The 19,266-nt window shown below is 40.8% G+C and overlaps 1 protein-coding gene across 1 annotated transcript; it reads right to left on the reverse strand.

Moving 5' to 3' along the window:
• Positions 1-2,503: 2,503 nt before the first annotated feature.
• Positions 2,504-7,661, reverse strand: LOC137008816 (E3 ubiquitin-protein ligase TRIM21-like). Its single transcript, XM_067370530.1, has 5 exons — positions 7,617-7,661; positions 6,661-6,849; positions 3,860-3,998; positions 3,363-3,398; positions 2,504-3,238 (listed from the first exon to the last, which is right to left on the reverse strand). The coding sequence occupies exons 1-5, from the start codon at positions 7,659-7,661 to the stop codon at positions 2,694-2,696; spliced, it is 954 nt and encodes a 317-aa protein (XP_067226631.1). The 3' UTR covers positions 2,504-2,693.
• Positions 7,662-19,266: the final 11,605 nt, after the last annotated feature.

Below are 19,266 nucleotides of genomic sequence, written 5' to 3' on the forward strand. Positions count from 1 at the left end.
CAGCCCTCTGGCCAGTTCTCTGTTGTGTAAAGTTTGTTGTTCTGTTCATGCTACTTGAGTTTCTGTTTTGGTGTTTTTGTTTCAATAAAAGTACTGCTGCATTTAGATCCTGCTTCCTTGCTTGCTGCAACCAACTTTGACAGAGTGATTGTTATAAATAAAATGGTTTGTTCAGTTCAGTGGTGATGTAATCGTGTCAAAAATAGAAGTATAACAGTAAATCAATATCGGTTCTGCATATTGGTTATCGGTCCCATAAACACACAAATTATCTATATCGGTTCTAAAATCAATATCAGTTGATCACTAGAAAGGACCAAACAAAACTTTATTGTAGCTGTAGTTTTATCACATGATGTGCTGACAGAGATGCAGTACAAAGCCTGGTTCATACTCGCCATATCCACACAAGTGCGCCTAACAAAAATGACTTCCCATTTTGCATAGCTGTAATGAGGACTCAGAAGCCATGGGATCCATGTGCAGCTTTATTGTTGACAATCGTAGTCCAACAGGCAAGGGTAAATCACCGACAACAACAGTATCACAGACAAGGCAGAAATGTAACGAAGGGACAGGCACAGGGTCGGGGCAGGCAGCAAACAGAACAGGCAATATCCAGATAAACAGGCAGGGGGTCAGATGGGCAGGCAGCAAGACGTTGTAACAGACTAAACAATCCAAGATCATAAACGGGAAAACAATACACATGGGAAAACACTCCAAAATGTCAGCCGTGGCAAAACAATACTTCGCAGTGTGTGTATGTGAAAGTGCATGTTTTATAGTCCACCGGAAGGGTGACCGCGTGATCAGCGCCAGGCAGTGGGTTATGGGAAATGAAGTCCAAAAGAGTTTAGTACTCCGGTGACGGAGCCCTCAGGTGGTGATCGGAGGGAGTCACAGAGGCCGAATTCGTGACAATAGCAGTGTGCACAGCTGTTTTTATAACTGCACGCAGCTCTGCTTCCGAAGATGCACAACTTCGAGACGATTCTGGCCGAGCAGGTACATCTGTACCGACATCTAACCGGCACACAGTTTGTGCTTGTCTAAATTAATTGCTTGCATTACAAAAAACAAAAGCAAAAATAAGCCTTCTTTAATTAAAATAAAGGTCCATGTTTAATAAAAATGTTCATGAAATTAAATGAAAATGTTTAATGAAATTGGAAAATATTTAAGAGATTGTTGTTTAATTTAGTTTTCTACATATGTTCTCATATCCATATATTAAGTAATAATGTCAAGATTTAGTGGGTTTTATGTCGGATTCAGAATACACAATATCAACAGAGCCGCTTCAGCAACCCGGTGAGTACTGGAATTAGCATTAGGCTAATACAACCATTGTTGTTTATGCTCTTGTTTCCAGAAGTTGGGAAGCAACGTGTAGTCTGACATGTTTCTTGTTGCGACAAGAGTTCATGAGTCAAAAACGCATAATCTTACAAAGTGACTGTCATTACGGACAAAAACATTGTGTAGTCTGAACCCAGCATTACACGATTCTATGGTTCTTTTGTAGCATGAGTTTGGTGAAGTTTAATAAAAACAAACATTGTCACATATGGTCCCTGATGGTTTAAAGCAGTGGTTCTCAACCTTTTTTACTCCAAGGCCCCCCTCCTCTCCGAATCGATACTGCAAGAATTGTAGAGATGTAGCTTGCATATCCTATGTTCATGAAGCAGTTGGATGTTTAGTCTGTACTTCACACAGCATGATGAGAAATGACTTGGGGCTGATCCAAAACAATCACAGAATACTTACAATTGAGGTGGTGCTTTGTTTTAATTTGTTTTCAAATTAATTTAATTTCTAATTTTTAATTTAATTTCTAATTTTCTCTTTCTAATTTAACATATTAATAATAAAATGAATATATAATGAATTATATAAATATATTTTCAGTTATCTCATGGCCCCTTCTTTCTGATGAACATTTTAATAAATATCCTGACTCATCCAAGATTTATAATGGCAGTGAACAATACCAACGATTATGAATCTGAAGAAAGTGCCTCCATCCACATCCATCCATCTTAAACATACTCCACATTGCTCCGGGGGGTTAATAAAAATACATACACGTTTAAAAAAATACATACACGTTTAACACGTTATGAAGTAAAATATCTAGCTTAGCTTATTCAACTTCAGACACCGTGAACACACACTTATAGCAGTGTGCAGCCGTTTTTGCTGCGGCGCCCGGGAAGTGATTGGGGATTAGGTATCTTGCTCAAGGACACCTCATTTTTGGGTAATGAGAGTGGAAAAGAGCACCGTTCATTCACTTCCCTCACTCTCTCCGGTACTGAGACTCGAACCTGCAACCTTGGGGTTACACGTCTGACTCTCTGACCATTAGCGCTGTTCATTCACTACCCCCACTCACCCAAGAAATTTAGTTTACAACAAATCTAATATAATTTAACGTCTTTATTCAGATGTTATTCCAATATAAACCAAGAATCGCAATGTTTTACAGGTAATTTCAAGTTAACAACTGAAAAGGAGAGAGAGAGAGAGAATGGACAGTTTCCTAGAAGTTAATAACATTATACAGAATTTCAAAATATTATAAATATTTAATCATATTATTATTTGTTTTGCTAATTATAATCTTTATAAATGCACATGCATAGATAATCTTTCTAGATTTCATGTTTCATATTTTGGGGGATTTGTTAATTTAATTTGACAGGTGTGATGATCAGTGGGTTTGAGTTTTTACCTTTATCATTAAGACCTGGGCCAAAATATGGATAGATTTTCCCAGTGAAAGTCTGACCAGTGAAAGAGTAGATATGAGAGCTGGAGCCCACATTGTAAAAAGAGACCAGACCCTCCTCATAATCCACAAACACTCCCACTTTCTCAGGTTTCACTTTCAGAGATAACAAGATAGATGAATTATCACAAGCTTTATATTGATCCTCATTCCTCAGAATCACAGTCCAGATTCCATCCTCAGGACTTGGGCTAATGTCCTCTTTCCTGTTAATGGATTCTTTGGCCACTCCTAAATCCCAATTAGACTTTCCCTTCACAAGCACCTCATAGTAAAATTTCCCTGAACTGAATCCTTGCTTTCCCAGAACACTCAAACTCTCATCAAATCTCTTTGGGTTTTCTGGGACGTCCTGCTCAATGTCTCCATCACTGACTTGTTTTCCATCATCAGACAGGATGAGATATGGATTCGCCGTATCAGGATCCAGAGTCACATCCACTGAGAGAGATCAGACATTATCAATCAACTTCAATACAAATATTTTCAGATGTACAATAAATCATAAAGATCATTAAGTATTGTACGTGTACAATAAAAGAAAATGGTGTCAATCGCACTGTACCTGCATACTTCTGCACAAACTTCAACCCCATGGACACTGATGACAATATAATGTAATGAATTATTAATTGGAATATTTCAGGTTAACAACGATTATATCTCTATTAGCAGTATTAGTGGCATGTAAATGCGGCTCATCTATCAGTTTATAAAACAGAATGCAGAATGTTTATTAAAGCTCTAATATTAATTACTTATTAGATCTTTTATTATTTATTCAGTGGTGGAAAAATGTGTTAGATGGGAAGTAAAGTTTCTAAATTGTCCTTGTGAGGTGGGAAAACATTTTAGCCAGACTTCTGGTTACTGTGTGTGTTTCTGATGTACAAACTCCACTAACAGAAATTACATGTACATTAATAGTTGTGTCACATTCCTTACATGTTGCTTTCAGGATAATCAAGTTAAAGTCATACTGCTTTAACTGGCTATGGCATGACTTGAAGATTGTATTGAACTTTACATAAGAAATCTATTCACTGTTTTATATTCACATACCTGTTTGATAGAATTTTTTATTCAGAGTATTCTTCAGTTGAGTCAGAGCTCTATACAGAGGGATCACATTCACATCAGAGTCAATCCTGATCTCAGTCCAGTTCTTGGTGTGTGGACGACTGGACAGGGATGAGCACATCTACAGCAGGAGAGAGAAGACTATTAAATAATTTTTATTAAGTTCATTAAATATTTTTTCTAATTTGACATTATTACTGTTTTATTCTGACATTATTACTGTTTTATTTTTATTGTTCTGTATACACCGATCAGGCATAACATTATGAGCTCTTACATGTGAAGTGAATAACACTGATTGCCTCTTCATCACGGCACCTGTTAGTGGGTGGATATATTAGGCAGCAAGTGAACATTTTGTCCTCAAAGTTGATGTGTTAGAAGCAGGAAAAACAGGCAAGCATAAGGATTTGAGCGAGTTTGACAAGGACCAAATTGTGATGGCTAGACGACTGGGTCAGAGCATCTCCAAAACTGCAGCTCTTGTGGGGTGTTCCCGGTCTGCAGTGGTCAGTGTCTATCAAAAGTGCTCCAAGGAAGGAACAGTGATGAACTGGCAACAGGGTCATGGCTCATTGATGCACATGGGGAGCGAAGGCTGGCTCGTGTGGTCCGATCCAACAGACAAACTGTAGCTCAAATTGCTTAAGAAGTTAATACTGGTTCTGATAGAAAGGTGTCAGAATACACAGTGCATCACAGTTTGTTGTGTATGGAGCTGCATAGCTGCAGACAATCAGGGTGCCCATGCTGACCCCGGACACTTACCTGGTGAACACATGCCACCAAGAAGGCAATCCGGTGGAGGCAGTGTGATGCTTTGGGCAATGTTCTGCTGGGAAACCTTGTGTCCTGCCATCTATGTGGATTTTACTTTGACACGTACCACCTACCTAAGCATTGTTGCAGACCATGTACACCCTTTCATGGAAACAGTATTCCCTGGTGGCTGTGGTCTCTTTCAGCAGGATAATTCTCCTGCCACAAAGCAAAAATGGTTCAGGAATGGTTTGAGGAGCACATCAACGAGTTTGAGGTGTTGACTTGGCCTCCAAATTCCCCAGATCTCAATCCAATCGAGCATCTGTGGGATGTGCTGTACAAACAAGTCCGATCCATGGAGGCTCCACCTCACAACTTACAGGACTTAAAGGATCTGCTGCTAACATCTTGGTGCAGATACCACAGCACACCTTCAGGGGTCTAGAGGAGTCCATGCCTCGACGGGTCAGGGGTGTTTTGGCATCCTAGACCCCAAAAGAATGCCTGATCGGTGTATAAGAGTGTTTCAAGAGTGGCTGTCTGTAAATTGTGGTGCAGATTGAGTTTTTGTCCTGTGATGTACAGCCCGAATTCTGGAAAAGTTAGGACTTTTTTTAAAATTTGAATAAAATGAAAACTAAAACACTTTCAAATCACATGAGCCAATATTTTATTCACAATGGAACATAGATAACATAACAAATGTTTAAACTGAGAAATTTTACAATTGTATTCACTAAATGAGCTCATTTCAAATTTGATGCCTGCTACAGGTCTCAAAAAAGTTTGGGCGGGGGCATGTTTACCATGCTGTAGCATCTCCTCTTCTTTTCAAAACAGTTTGAAGATATCTGGGCATCGAGGTTATGAGTTTCTGAAATTTTGGTGTTGGAATTTGGTCCCATTCTTGCCTGATATAGGTTTCCAGCTGCTGAAGAGTTCGTGGTCGTCTTTGACATATTTTTTGTTTAATGATGCTCTAAAACCTTTATATACCTTTCAGCATTCATAGTGCCTTCCAAAACATGCAAGCTGCCCATACCATATGCACTTATGCACCCCCATACCATCAGATGCTGGCTTTTGAACTGAATGCTGATAACACGCTGCAAGATTTCCCTCTTCTTCAGCACGGAGGACATGGCGTCTGTGATTTCCAACAAGAATGTCAAATTTAAACTCGTCTGACCATTGAACACTTTTCCACTTTGAAACAGTCTATTTTAAATGAGCCTTAGCCCACAGGACACGATGGCGCTTCTGGACCATGTTCACATATGGCTTCCTTTTTGCATGATAGAGCTTTAGTTGGCATCTGCAGATGGCACAGCGGATTGTGTTCACCAACAGTGATTTCTGGAAGTATTCCTGGGCCCATTTAGAAATGTCATTGACACAATCATGCCGATGAGTGATGCAGTGTCGTCTGAGGGCCCAGATACCACGCGCATCCAAGGTCTTCGACCTTGATCCTTACACACGAGATTTATCCAGTTTCTCTGAATCTTTTGATGATGTTATGCACTGTAGATGATGAGATTTGCAAAGCCTTTGCAATTTGACGTTGAGGAACATTGTTTTTAAAGTTTTCCACAATCTTTTTACGCACTCTTTCACAGCTCTGCCCATCTTCTGAGAGACTCTGCCTCTCTAAGACATCCCTTTTATAGCTAATCATGTTACAGACCTGATATCAATTAACTTAATAAGTTGCTAGATGTTCTCCCATCTGAATCTTTGTTGCCCACGTGCCAACTTTTTTGAGATCTGTAGCAGGCATCAAATTTGAAATGAGCTCATTTTGTGAATAAAATTGTAAAATTTCTCAGTTTAAACATTTGTTATGTTATCTATCTTCTATTGTGAATAAAATATTGGCTCATGCGATTTGAAAGTCTTTTAGTCAAATTTAAAAAACATCCCAACTTTTCCTGAATTCGGGTTGTACATGATGACTGATGACACAGATGTTCACAGACCTGTATGACATGGAGATGATCAGTGTGTGAGAGCTGCTCTACCTCAGTGTTTCTCTTCTTCAGCTCAGTGATTTCCTGATGCAGCTCTTTAATGAGATCTTCAGCCTGTTTCTCTGCTGCTCTCTGCTGTTCCTCCATCATCTTCAGCTGCTCAAACTGACATCTCTGAATGGAGTGCATCAGATCAGTGAAGATCTCAACACTGGATGATTTCTCTTTCTCCGTGTTTCTCTGATGAAGCATAAAAATGTGTATTATTGCAGCCAGTGACTCTCCATTCAACTCAGTACCTTTACTTATAAAGCAGATTGAAATATTATGATTCATTACATTAATAATTGTAATAATGTTATGCATCATTGTAACCACCCTACACCCTTAAACCTATGCACTTACATACACACACACACACTCAAAAAACAAACAAAAACAGCCTTTCTCCACTTTTCTAGCTTGCTTCTTAATCTATTTGTCGAATAAATCTTTGAGTATTACGTACATTATTGGCTCTTTGACAAATACAATGTTCTGTCATGAAACTCTAGATGGCGCAGGCTAATAGGTCTTTTAACTCAACCTGCTCGTGACCACATCATTATATCTATAGGGTACAGCTGATTTGTTCTTGCTGTATCAGTAGCCAATGAGCTTGCATGCTCAACCTTCAAAATATTTGCCTTAGCAGTGTAGCATGCTTCAAAACCCTCCACCTTCCCCAGCTCCACCTGTATAGATCTGCTACGGGTAATTCATGTACTTTATATTGTACAGCAGCAGCATGTCTTACTTGCTCACAGCAGCGTGTCGTGTATGTATTGGCAGTAGCAAGTCCCGTACTTGCACTGCAGCAAGCAGATCTAACCAAACATATCAACATTGTCATACCCATTACCATGACAAACACTCCGAGAGTTTTCATGATAAAAATTGCTTTGTTCCTTTTGGATAAAAGTGTGTGCTATATGTGTAAATGTAAATATTATTTTCTTTTCACTCACCCTTTTCAGCCCTACTGAGTATTGAATCTCTTGAATCTTCTTCATTCTGTCCTGGATCATCTGAAGAATGTCTGTCTGTGGCTGAACCAGCTGATTCTACATACAGAGAAAAGACACCATAGCTTTTAGTCCAGTTTATAAAATGAACACACATACATTTACAATGTAGTCCTTCTCTTCTGGGAAACAGGCCAGAAATATTTGTACTCATCATTTATAATGCTTTCTAGAATGAGAATGAATGTTCCTCCCTCTAAAACCACCTGTCTATGACTAACAACATCAAATAGCAAAGCATAGTTCACGACTATGATGAACAGTAAAGCTACTGGTTTTGACTGTGTGTTTAAAGTGTTGTTTTTTTCTTGCCTTCTCTCGACTCTCCTCTATAGGAGCAGTGTTGTGAGTCCTGTGTTTTCCTTCAGTGCAGGATAGACACATACACAGAGGTCTCTCGTGTTTCTGGCATATATAATCCTCCAGATTTTCCACAGCGTTGATCAGTGTGTGTTTCTTTAGACGTGGGACTCTGAGATGAGGCTCCAGATGATCATCACAGTAAGAGCTTTGGCACGTCAGACAGGACTTCACAGCTTTCTGCTTTCTTTCAGCACAGATGTCACAGAACACCTCAGATTCTTCTAGATTGAGCTTCTCATTAAAGTGTTGTACAACTTCACTGAGCTCCATATTTTGTGGACCACTAGAGGATGCAATGGCTGAAAAGACAAACAATGACAATATATTATCTACATTGCTGAATTCACAAGTTCACAAGTTCACCTGCCTATCCAGTCTTAATAGTTAGTGGTAAAATAACTTGGCTTGCTGTCCTCGACAAAGGCTTGAACCTGAGGTTCATATCAAGCTCTGAGCTCAACCACCCTCTACATAGAAGGAGAATGAGAGGAATAGAGGAGGAGATGAGCAGGTGGAGGGATGCCAGAAGAATTGTCACTGGTGTAACGAGTAGAAATATGGTGTGGCCCCTTTAAGAACTGCGCGCTCCCGTTAAACTGTTGATGATCTGCATTGTATGTGTGATCAGAGCACCGCATGTATGCGGGTTATTTTCATTCTTTTTCTGTTGCTCTTGTATTTTCATTTATTTCTCAAGTAATGCTGTGGACGGCACAACATTTGTGACAGACTGTCACCTAAATTCCATGGGGAATAAAGCGCCGGTTATGTGACACCCATCGCCTCTGTGAAGTCTGTCTAATAGTGAGCTATCCTTGTTTGCTCCGTAACCACCGCGTTACAAGTGGCGCCCGAACATTTTATCTCTGGTTTTGGATTTATGGAGAGGTTTGCACGGATGCAGAACTGGTTTGTGACGAGTGACGCCGAAAATGCTGCAATCTTCCTCGCCGACATGCGCGAGTCTGCACGAGGCCTATTCCAGTGCGAACAGAGTGAACTGCCCGACGCTGCAGCGGACATTTTGTGTGAGTGACGCAGCTGATATTTCTTCACATTCCAGTGGATTTATGTCGCTATGGAGACAATTTCCGTGGATTTAACTTTCACATAGGATTGTGGTTCGTTGAGGTAATCGGGAATTTGACTATTTGTGAACTTTTACTGTTTCAGACCTGGTTTCCTCGTCCATTTGTGTTCATTCACTGAGACGGTTGGACTGGTTTAATTGAACTTGAGAAACTTTTTTTTTGCGTTTGCACTGGACTTTTTCCTGAACTGTTTTTTGAGCGGGATATATATTTTTTCTCTGGACTTGTTTTACATTTTTGAGTCGTAATTTGGTATAATTCCTCACACTCTCATGGTGTGTGTTCATTGAAGGACCTGAAAAAAACAAAAAAACAAAAAAAAAAAAACATTGAATTGAAAAGAAATCGGAAGAGAATTTATTGGACTCTAATTGAAGTTTGGTGATATTGACCTGTTGTCACTGTTTTCACGAAAACAAAAAAACCATTTGCATGACAAATTTCTTATTGTTAGTTTTCTAAAAAAGGTATTCAGCTGTTTATAATTGCTTTGTTGCTATATTACTGGCATACAAGAAATTGATACAAGTTGGAAATTTTTGTTGAATATATTTCTCTGATTTATTGCTTTGAATTTCATATTGCTCTGACACAAAGTGATTTTGTTGCAATGAACAGACGTGTTGATGACAAGACTGAGTTAACTGACCAATCTGCATGCTTTGAGTATCCACCCAGGCGGAGAGCGACACCATCGGCGGATCGCCTGGAGACACAGGTTGAGTCATTGAAACAGGAAGTGGCGATGCTGAGGAAATGCCTGAGTGAGTCTCTTGATCTACAGAGAGGTATCATTGACAGTTGCACACAAAACTTGCACATACCTCCTTCATACCAATTACCTTTACAAGTCAGGCCTGTTGCTTCGTCAACCCCATACCCTCAAACACAAACTGGTCAAAAACATGGACTTCACTCCTTTGAAGGGGCAATGAACGCCAGAACGGAAAGTGCGTTTGGACTGGCTCAAAGTTCTCTTGAATTGAACAATGCAACCAGAACCTTGGCTTCAGTCTTGCATCAATCAAGACTGGAACCCCCAGTGTTTGTGAACGATGGAAAAGTTCAACCTGATGACTGGCTTCTTCTCGTGGATGCCTACAGAACTTCTTTGGGTCTCAGTGATGCTCAAATTTTGCTTGAATTACCACGCTTCTTAGCTAAAGAGCCCAGGAAGTGGTTTATAGTATTGAGTTCACACGTTACATCTTGGACACAGTTCTGCACCCTGTTCAAGACTGTATTTCTTCCTTCGGATAACCAAGAGCGTGTCTGGAGAGGTATTCTTGACCGTGTTCAAGCTCAGGGAGAACCATTTCCAACATTTGTTGCACACTTGTTATCTGAATTCAAGAAACTTAAGTCACCACCTCCAGAACAGGAACAGATCGATCTTATCTGCAAGCATGCACTTGAGCGCTACAGAGTTGCTTTGTACGGCACACAAATTACTTCAGTCATAGACCTCTTGATGTGTGCTCACGAGCTGCACTCCACTCTCGGCCCTGACAGCCGTAATGAACCACTAGTACAGAAAAGCAAGAGTATGCGAGAGACTTATTGTTTCAAATGTTCTGCTCCTGGTTTCACATCTAGAAACTGTCCCAACTGCAACATTGTGCAACAAACTATGTCTTTTCCAGCCTCTGACACACAGACAAGTCCAGTTTCGAATGAGCCACACGACCCTAAGGAGGAGGTTAAAGCCACGACGTATGCAGAAATGGAGGAGAAAAAACAAAATTCTGTTCGGCAGAAGGTAAACTTCAGGGGAGGGAGGACGTTTCAACGAGGCAATCCTCCCTCCAAAAGATAAATGCGCCTCACCCTTATCTTGTGTCCCCGTCTGAGTCGCTTTTCCTTGGACATGTGGAGGACCATTCTTCTCCTTCATTTTGGAACACACCCTTTATTGTTAAAGTTAATTTCTGTCACAAGGCCATTGACGCAGCGCTGGACACGGGTGCCTCACTTTCAGCGGTTCGTACAAATATGATTTCTGATGTCTTGCAAAATTATCAGAAGGTTCAACCTTGGACTTTTCCCCCAATTCAGCTTGCCAACAGTGCTGTTTGCACTCCGGCTGGTATTGTGTGGTTAAATGTTGGCCTCCAGGGTAAAAATTTCTACCATCGATTTGTCATTATCCCTGATCTATCCTCTCCACTCATCCTAGGGATGGATTTTATGCTACGAGCGTCGGTTAGCATTCATATCCCATCAAGGACGGTGACCCTCGCTGAACCTACACCACAAGAGGTTTGGAGTGAGTGGTTGGAGGCACCTGAGCTTGGAAGCTTGATGTTCTTGGATGTCTCCCATTCTGCCTTGGATGAGAAGGTTGAAATGGCTTGTCTGAAAACGGAACAAAAAGAGGATTTGAGGGACCTACTTAAAGACTTTTGGAGCTTGTTTGACGGACACCTAGGACATACCTCATTGGGTGAACACGAAATCAACACTGGTGATGCGAAACCAGTTCATCTCCCACCATACCGGAGCTCACCAGCTAAGAAACAAATAATTGAGGATCAAATTCAGATGATGCTTGAAGAAGACATCATCGAGCCCTCTTCCAGTCCATGGGCAGCACCTGTAGTAATTGTCAAGAAGCCATGTGGAGACCACAGGTTTTGCGTAGACTACAGAGGCCTTAATCATCTGACACACAAGGATTCGTACCCACTGCCCAGAGTCGACGAATCATTGGACTTCCTGGCTCGTGGAAAATTTCTTTCGACTTTTGATTTGGCTCGGGGGTACTGGCAGGTGTCAGTGGAGAAGCAGTCAAGACCAAAGACAGCTTTCGCATCACACTGTGGCCTATTTCAATTCAAGGTTCTCCCTTTTGGACTCTGTAACGCCCCAGCTACGTTTCAGAGGGTGATGAACAATGTCCTGGCCGGCTTGGTCTATAAGTGCTGCGCAGTGTATCTTGACGATATCATCGTTGCATCTCCGACCTTTGAGCAACACTTGGAAGACCTCCGAGAAGTCCTGTCAAGACTAAAGTCAGCTGGTCTTACTCTCAAGCTGAATAAGTGTCAGTTCTGCTTGAGTGAACTTGTCTTTCTAGGATACAGGGTCACTCCAGATGGTATTTCTCCTGACCCGAAAAAGCTTGAAGCAGTCACAGATTTCAGAACGCCAACAGATGTGAAACAAGTGAGAGGATTTCTCGGCCTCACAAGCTATTACAGACGGTTCATTCCGAAATATGCAGAGAAAGCCGAGCCGCTTTTTAAACTCACCAGAAAGGAAAACCCATTCAACTGGGACGACAGTTGTCAGGCTTCGATGGATTACTTGAAAGACTGCCTTACTTCTGAACCAATTCTGTGCCTCCCAGATTTCACACGCCCATTTTCCATCCACACTGACGCTTGTGACTTGGGCCTCGGTGCGGCCTTGATGCAGAAGGATGACATGGGGCGTGATGTAGTTGTTGCTTTTGCAAGCAGGACATTGCACAAAGCTGAGAGACCATACTCAACGCCTGAGAAAGAGTGTTTGGGAGTGATTTGGGCTCTGGAACATTTCAGACCTTACATTGAGGGCCTTCATGTAACAGTTTATACTGATCACAACAGCCTGAGGTGGCTAATGAACCGTCCCAACCCCTCTGGACGACTAGCGAGATGGTCCTTGCGCCTACAGGATTTTGACTTCAACATCGTCCACAGGCCAGGTGTTCAGAATAAAGTTCCAGACGCTCTATCACGCAGCCCACTGCCACATTGTGAGGGCCCTATCGACATCCTTCCGCCGCATGCTGTCATAGCTGGGTTGGATCTGCGCAGTCTTTCCTCGGTCACAATCACAGACAAAGCGCAGTTGAGGCAGTTGCAAATTGGTGACCCAGTGGTTGGCAGTCTTCTTCGAAACCTTGAAGGGGGTGGTACAGATAAAGAACATGTCATTCATGATGGTCTGCTTTATTTTAGGGACCCTAAGGTAATCTGCAATCTCCACCCAATGAAGCAGCTTAAGTTATATGTCCCAACAGTAATTCGACCCACTGTACTCAAATACTATCACGACCATCCTACAGCTGGCCACCTGGGTGTGACAAAAACGCTGGCCAGGCTGAGGCAAAGGTTCTTTTGGCCCAAAATGGCGACAGACACGAAAAGATATGTTGTTTCGTGTCCAGTGTGCCAGTTGACGAAGCCGAGCCAAAGAAAACCAGCAGGCCTGATGGTTCCGATAAAACCAATGAAACCCTGGGAATTCACAGGAGTGGATTTTGTAGGTCCGCTTCCCCGTACGCAGAGTGGCAATGAATATCTAATCGTCTTCGTTGACTACTTTTCAAAATGGGTGGAAGTGTGCGCAGTGCGGTCAGCGACAGCTCAAGTGGCAGCGAGTAAGTTTCTTAGTGAGATATTTGCCCGGCACGGTACACCAACCTATCTCATATCAGATCGTGGGACCCCATTTGTGAGCAATCTTTTTGAGCATGTGGTTGCTGCCCTTGGTTCTGAACACCGGCTGACAACGGCGTACCACCCGCAAACAAACGCCACTGAAAGAGTGAACCGCACACTTAAAACTGCCATACGTGCTTACGTGGAGGACAAGCACACTTCGTGGGACAAGTATCTTCCACAAATCTGTTTTGCTCTTCGAACGGCTTGCCATGAAAGTACGGGTCACTCTCCAGCAATGTTGTTATATGGCCGTGAGTTGGAGACGCCGCTTGATTTGATAACACAGCCAAGTACTGAGGGAGTGGATGATCCTAATGTGCCTTTTCCTGAGAGTTTGAGAGCTTCCCTGCAAGATGCTTACGATCACGCCAGATCTGCTCTAAGTGCGAGCCATGAGAAAAAGAAACGTTATTATGACAAGAAGCGATGCACGGTTTCATATGCTGTGGGGGACTTAGTCAGGGTCAAGACTCATCCAAGATCTGATGCTGACGCAAACTTTACTGCTAAACTGGCCCCAGTGTATGCTGGACCATTTCGCGTCTCTAAGAAACTGTCCAGTGTTAACTATAAACTTTCAAATGTTGACACTGGAGAGGATGCTGGCGTGTATCATGTTGTAAATCTGCAGCCGTTTCATTCATGGGATACAGCCAGGCCTACTGCAAGTTCCTTTGGTGATGTTGAGATGTCACTACCTTTGGATGTGAACTTTGATTCCCAAACAGACAGAGAGGAACCTGTTAGTGCTGACCAAAGGGTTGATATGGACTGTTCAAATGAACCTTTGACTCAACAATCGGATGAAAGTTCTCCAGAACATTGCACTGAACAATCACTTGACCTTGTTCCTGACAGTATTGACGCTGAAGCTGTCTCTGGCTCTCATGACTTGACACCTGACGCTGTTACTGACGAGCCCACAAATCAGGGACGTTATGGACTGAGACAAAGAAAAGCCCCTAGAATTACTTCTGACTGGACGGTGAATAAGTGGACCAACCCCTACCATACAAAAAGGTTTGACTTGTAGTGACGACAGACCAAGGCTCAGTGTTACTTAAATGTGTTAATTGTTAATGTTCATGCATATTCATGGTTTTCATATAGGGAAAGTTGAGTGTTTCACTTTAGTTTTGTGGTCATACTTTTCTTCAGTGTTACTAAACTAATGTACGCTGTGCTAACATGTATGCTTGTACTGTCTGTACATTATTCCTCTGCCCTGGTAACTTTTCAACTCCTTCATGTATGAGTGGTTGTTAGGTACATGTGTTCTCTTTGCTGTGTACGGCTGAGGGCAGCCTTTTTTGGCCGGGGGAAATCTGTAACGAGTAGAAATATGGTGTGGCCCCTTTAAGAACTGCGCGCTCCCGTTAAACTGTTGATGATCTGCATTGTATGTGTGATCAGAGCACCGCATGTATGCGGGTTATTTTCATTCTTTTTCTGTTGCTCTTGTATTTTCATTTATTTCTCAAGTAATGCTGTGGACGGCACAACATTTGTGACAGACTGTCACCTAAATTCCATGGGGAATAAAGCGCCGGTTATGTGACACCCATCGCCTCTGTGAAGTCTGTCTAATAGTGAGCTATCCTTGTTTGCTCCGTAACCACCGCGTTACACTGGGATGGAACAGATTTGGCTTGCTGTCCTCGATCTCTGAGCTCAACCCCAAAAAGATTTTACCAAGCTTCAACAAGCTAGGCAATCAATTGAGAGCAGTTTGATGACATAAGTAGAGAAGACTTTAATGGATTCAACTCCCCCACCACCACCACCAAGGATGTGCAGAATACTTTTCACTGTTCGATATAAGCCGGGTCAGTGGCTAAGGAATGAAAAGGCTCCTGTAGGAGCGGAGGGGTTAAATCATTGCTAGTTTCCATATCTGACAGTCACTTCGATGTAGTGTCTAATGCTGACACTAGGGGCACTCTTGGGAGCCCCAAACACCTCTGATACTTCAGAAAAGACCAATGAGTTTGCCTTGGAAGGCCACGATCTTTGTACCACGTGTCTGGGTTGTAAGCACGCTGAGACCGCTTTCATGGATGGGTCATGTCCTTACTGTGAGAACATGATGGATGATTTTGACGTTGTTTCTGCAAACTGCTTATTACATTATGTGCAGTTATTACATTATGAGATGTGGAATGAAACGATACCAAATCAGAGAGCGATCTGATGGAAGCATAACATGACTTCATCCAAACATTTTTCTTTTTCCCCCACAAATTTTCTGTAAAGAGCAGTCCAAACACTATTATCGCCATTTCTTCTTGCCCGTCATCCGCCATGTTTTTTTACACTAAAGTCACATTTGACTACGAGGTATTTTGGTTGTAGTGAATTGAATCTGTTAGTGTGTATTGTGCTGTCTTGGTCACATCGTGGCACACCACACACTATAAGAACAAAACTGTTAAATCTATGATTTTTTTTATCGTCATGGTTGTGGTCTCTCACATTTTGAAAATCTGATAAGATTTTAAAAATTATTTAGTGTAGGCCAGTCTTCACATGTGCAAGTACAGTTCTTCAAAAACCACCACCACAGGTATGGCAAGAAATTCTTAGCACTGAATCTTGTATACTGGTTTAACTCGTGGGTTAACTTAAGCATTTTCGCTTTCAAAAAACTGAAAGTCAATTCATGGCCATATCCGTGCTCATGTTTAAACTCATACACTGGTAAAAGTAACAAAACAAAAAGGTCATTTTTATGTTTGGCATTGAAATATCATGGTGAGCCTACATAAAAAAGATAAACTAATAACTGCTGTTTTTATCAGAGACAAAATACTTGACTGACATTTCTGTGTTAGAAGAAAAAAACAATACTGAAACTGAATATATATATAAATAACAGGTCAACATTATCATCTGTGCCACTGAGTGTTGCTGCGTCTGTCTTAGCAACCACACATAACAACATAAACATATGTTTGTTCTCAATTGATTTTGTTCAGTGAAGCTTACTGCAGTATGTAGAAGAGTATTGTGAGAAACCCAGAGATATTCAGTGACCGAGTGTATTACCTGCATTCAGATTTAGCATTTTCCTTTAGGTCAGTCCTATGTTCATAATAAAAAATCAGTTTGAATGTCTGCTGCGATCTTGTCCTTTTAATATGTAATGGGTTTTCCCGTATCCTACTGACACTGACAGCACTAGTCAAAGCATTTGTCATTTGCGTCTTGCTCCGTGTTCAAAACAAGTTTCAATATAATAGTCTTTGCGACTGAGTGACTCGCTCATAAAGACAATCTTCGCCGCTGTTTAATGGCGTAATAATGTAACTTCTGTTGCTGTTCATGATCAGGGACTATTTTTTTTCCAGTGGAAGGAAAGCTTTTAGTGATTTTACTTTATGAAAGTTGCATTGATACATATTTTTTGGCTTTAATATTGGTATTGTGTGGTAACCGTTTTATCAAAGCAATAAGTCCCAAGAAGCTGTGGTTTACAGTGAATTTATGCGTCGTGCCTAACAACGCCCCTTAACTGTTATAAATTCACTGTAAACAACAGCTTCTTGGGGCTTATTGCTTTAGTAAACACCAGGTGTAATTTAATTTATTTATGTATTCATGAGAGGGCTAAAATCAGCATGGAAAATGGCCTTTTATTTCTAAATTATGACCATTGTTGATGTAAAAATCATACTAACATTATAAGTGCACCGTGGGAAACATAAAACAATAAAAAAACGTTTTTATTGGACTAGTTAAAGGTGTCCATTCTGTCTGAAGTTCAAGTGCTTTCTATTTCTAAAGTATTCAAGTTGACATGACAGTATACATCAAATGTTGGTTTACAGCCAATTAAATGACACACTCATTAATAGTCAATTACTATTTCAGAGTTTAAAACTACTGAACCAAATACATTTCTATCACTTACCTGTGAGTGAATATCAGCTCTGATCACTAGTTTCAGTGTGTGAATAAAGTGGTTGCTGTTTGAGGAAGCTTTCAGTTCATCTGTTTTATTAAGTTTCACCTTCACTGAATTTCTTTCATTCAGCTGCAGTGATGTCATAGCCCCGCCCACAGCTGTGAATATGTTCCTGATTTATCTCTAATGAGTGTGTAAACACTTTGTGTTTTAAAATCCATTTAACAACCTTCATCACATTAACAAAAATATATTTTAGCTTTCATACAAAACAATGTTTTCAGTTGCCAGGACAAGCACTGTACGAATGCACACGTCACGGCCTGAAGCGCTTCCTTGTGTTTTAAATCTAAATGGTTATATGACTGTCAGTCAATCTGATAAGAATCAGCTGGTTCATCGAGCTAAAAATGTGTGAGTATTGCTTTTATTTAATTTTAATGTCTGAACAATATAAATAATTGTGCAAAACCTACACTTTGGGATTTATATAGGTTAAAAAAAAAAGAATAAGTCTTCATCATCAAATTTATGAAATTCTTGACACGTGTAGCATAGCAGCATAACAGAAAATGTCATTTAGGGTTTTTTTAAGCAGAAGTGAGATTCATTACTTATCCTAATTTATTCCTCATTTTTTGTAGTTGGATGCAATCCATGGAATTTATGATCAAATACGATCATGTGTTTTTTATATATATATATGAGGCGTTTTATAACATTTTAGTTACTCTTCAACACAGCTGCTGTTTTAAATCATAACAGAGACAGTCTTGCTCTAAAACTACAGTGCAGAATTAATGCCCTGTTCTCTTGTCTCCAAGACTATTCCCTGGACTCTGTATAAGGAGTACATTAATCATCTGGTGGATCAGGGCGCTCTGATGCTCACGCTCACCGGACGGGTCAATCAGACCAAACAGATCCTGGCCACACGGTTCAACTTCAGTAAGATTATATAACTATAAATTATCATAAGAGTAGTGCACTATATACCAAGTCTTCTGAAGTCATGTGATGCTTAGAGTGAGGAACTGCAACCTGGTGAAACATCTGAAGGCGTCATATTCAGATTCAGTTCATCACAAACAGAAACTCTACATTCTTTGATTGTGTTTGTACTGTTTTCAGCCTCTAGATGGCGCTGTGGTGGGTAAAGAGTTGACAGTCAAGATCACGTTCCAGAACCCGCTGTCACAAGTGTTGAAGAATGTTTTGTTCCGGATAGAGGGATTGGGGATGCAGAGTGTCAGAAAGATCCCATACGGGGAAGGAAGAAGAGCGATGGACTGCCGTCAGCTCACTCAGGTTCACGGATTCACCGATATTGTGCTCAAACCAAAGTGAAAAACTCTTTCATTGTGAAGCTTTCTAATGCTCTCACTTCTCTTGAAGAATATTTACTAGATTTAAGGCTACACTAAATAATAATTCAGTACTGTTAAATGAAACCGATTCAAGCGAGCAATACAGATTACGTATGTTTTATTTATAAATATCCTGTCTGATGTAATGTATATGTGAGCAGATGTTCATGAACTTTCATTCTCTAATAATTAGCTGCATAATTAGGCAATAGATGAATAATATCAGTTATAGAATTGAACACTTGTCTTTATTCAGATGCTGCAGATATTACAATATAAACAAAGAACCACAAGATTTCACAAGTAATTCAGTGTTAACAGCTGGAGAGGAGAGAGAAATGGCTTCAGAAAATTCCTTACAAAATAACAGTCTGGGAAGTTTGGAAATTTAGCATATGTAAAATGTCACCATATAACATTAAATCATATGTCAAATTT

Source organism: Chanodichthys erythropterus, chromosome 20, assembly GCF_024489055.1.
Source record: "Chanodichthys erythropterus isolate Z2021 chromosome 20, ASM2448905v1, whole genome shotgun sequence".
NCBI lineage: Eukaryota > Metazoa > Chordata > Actinopteri > Cypriniformes > Xenocyprididae > Chanodichthys > Chanodichthys erythropterus.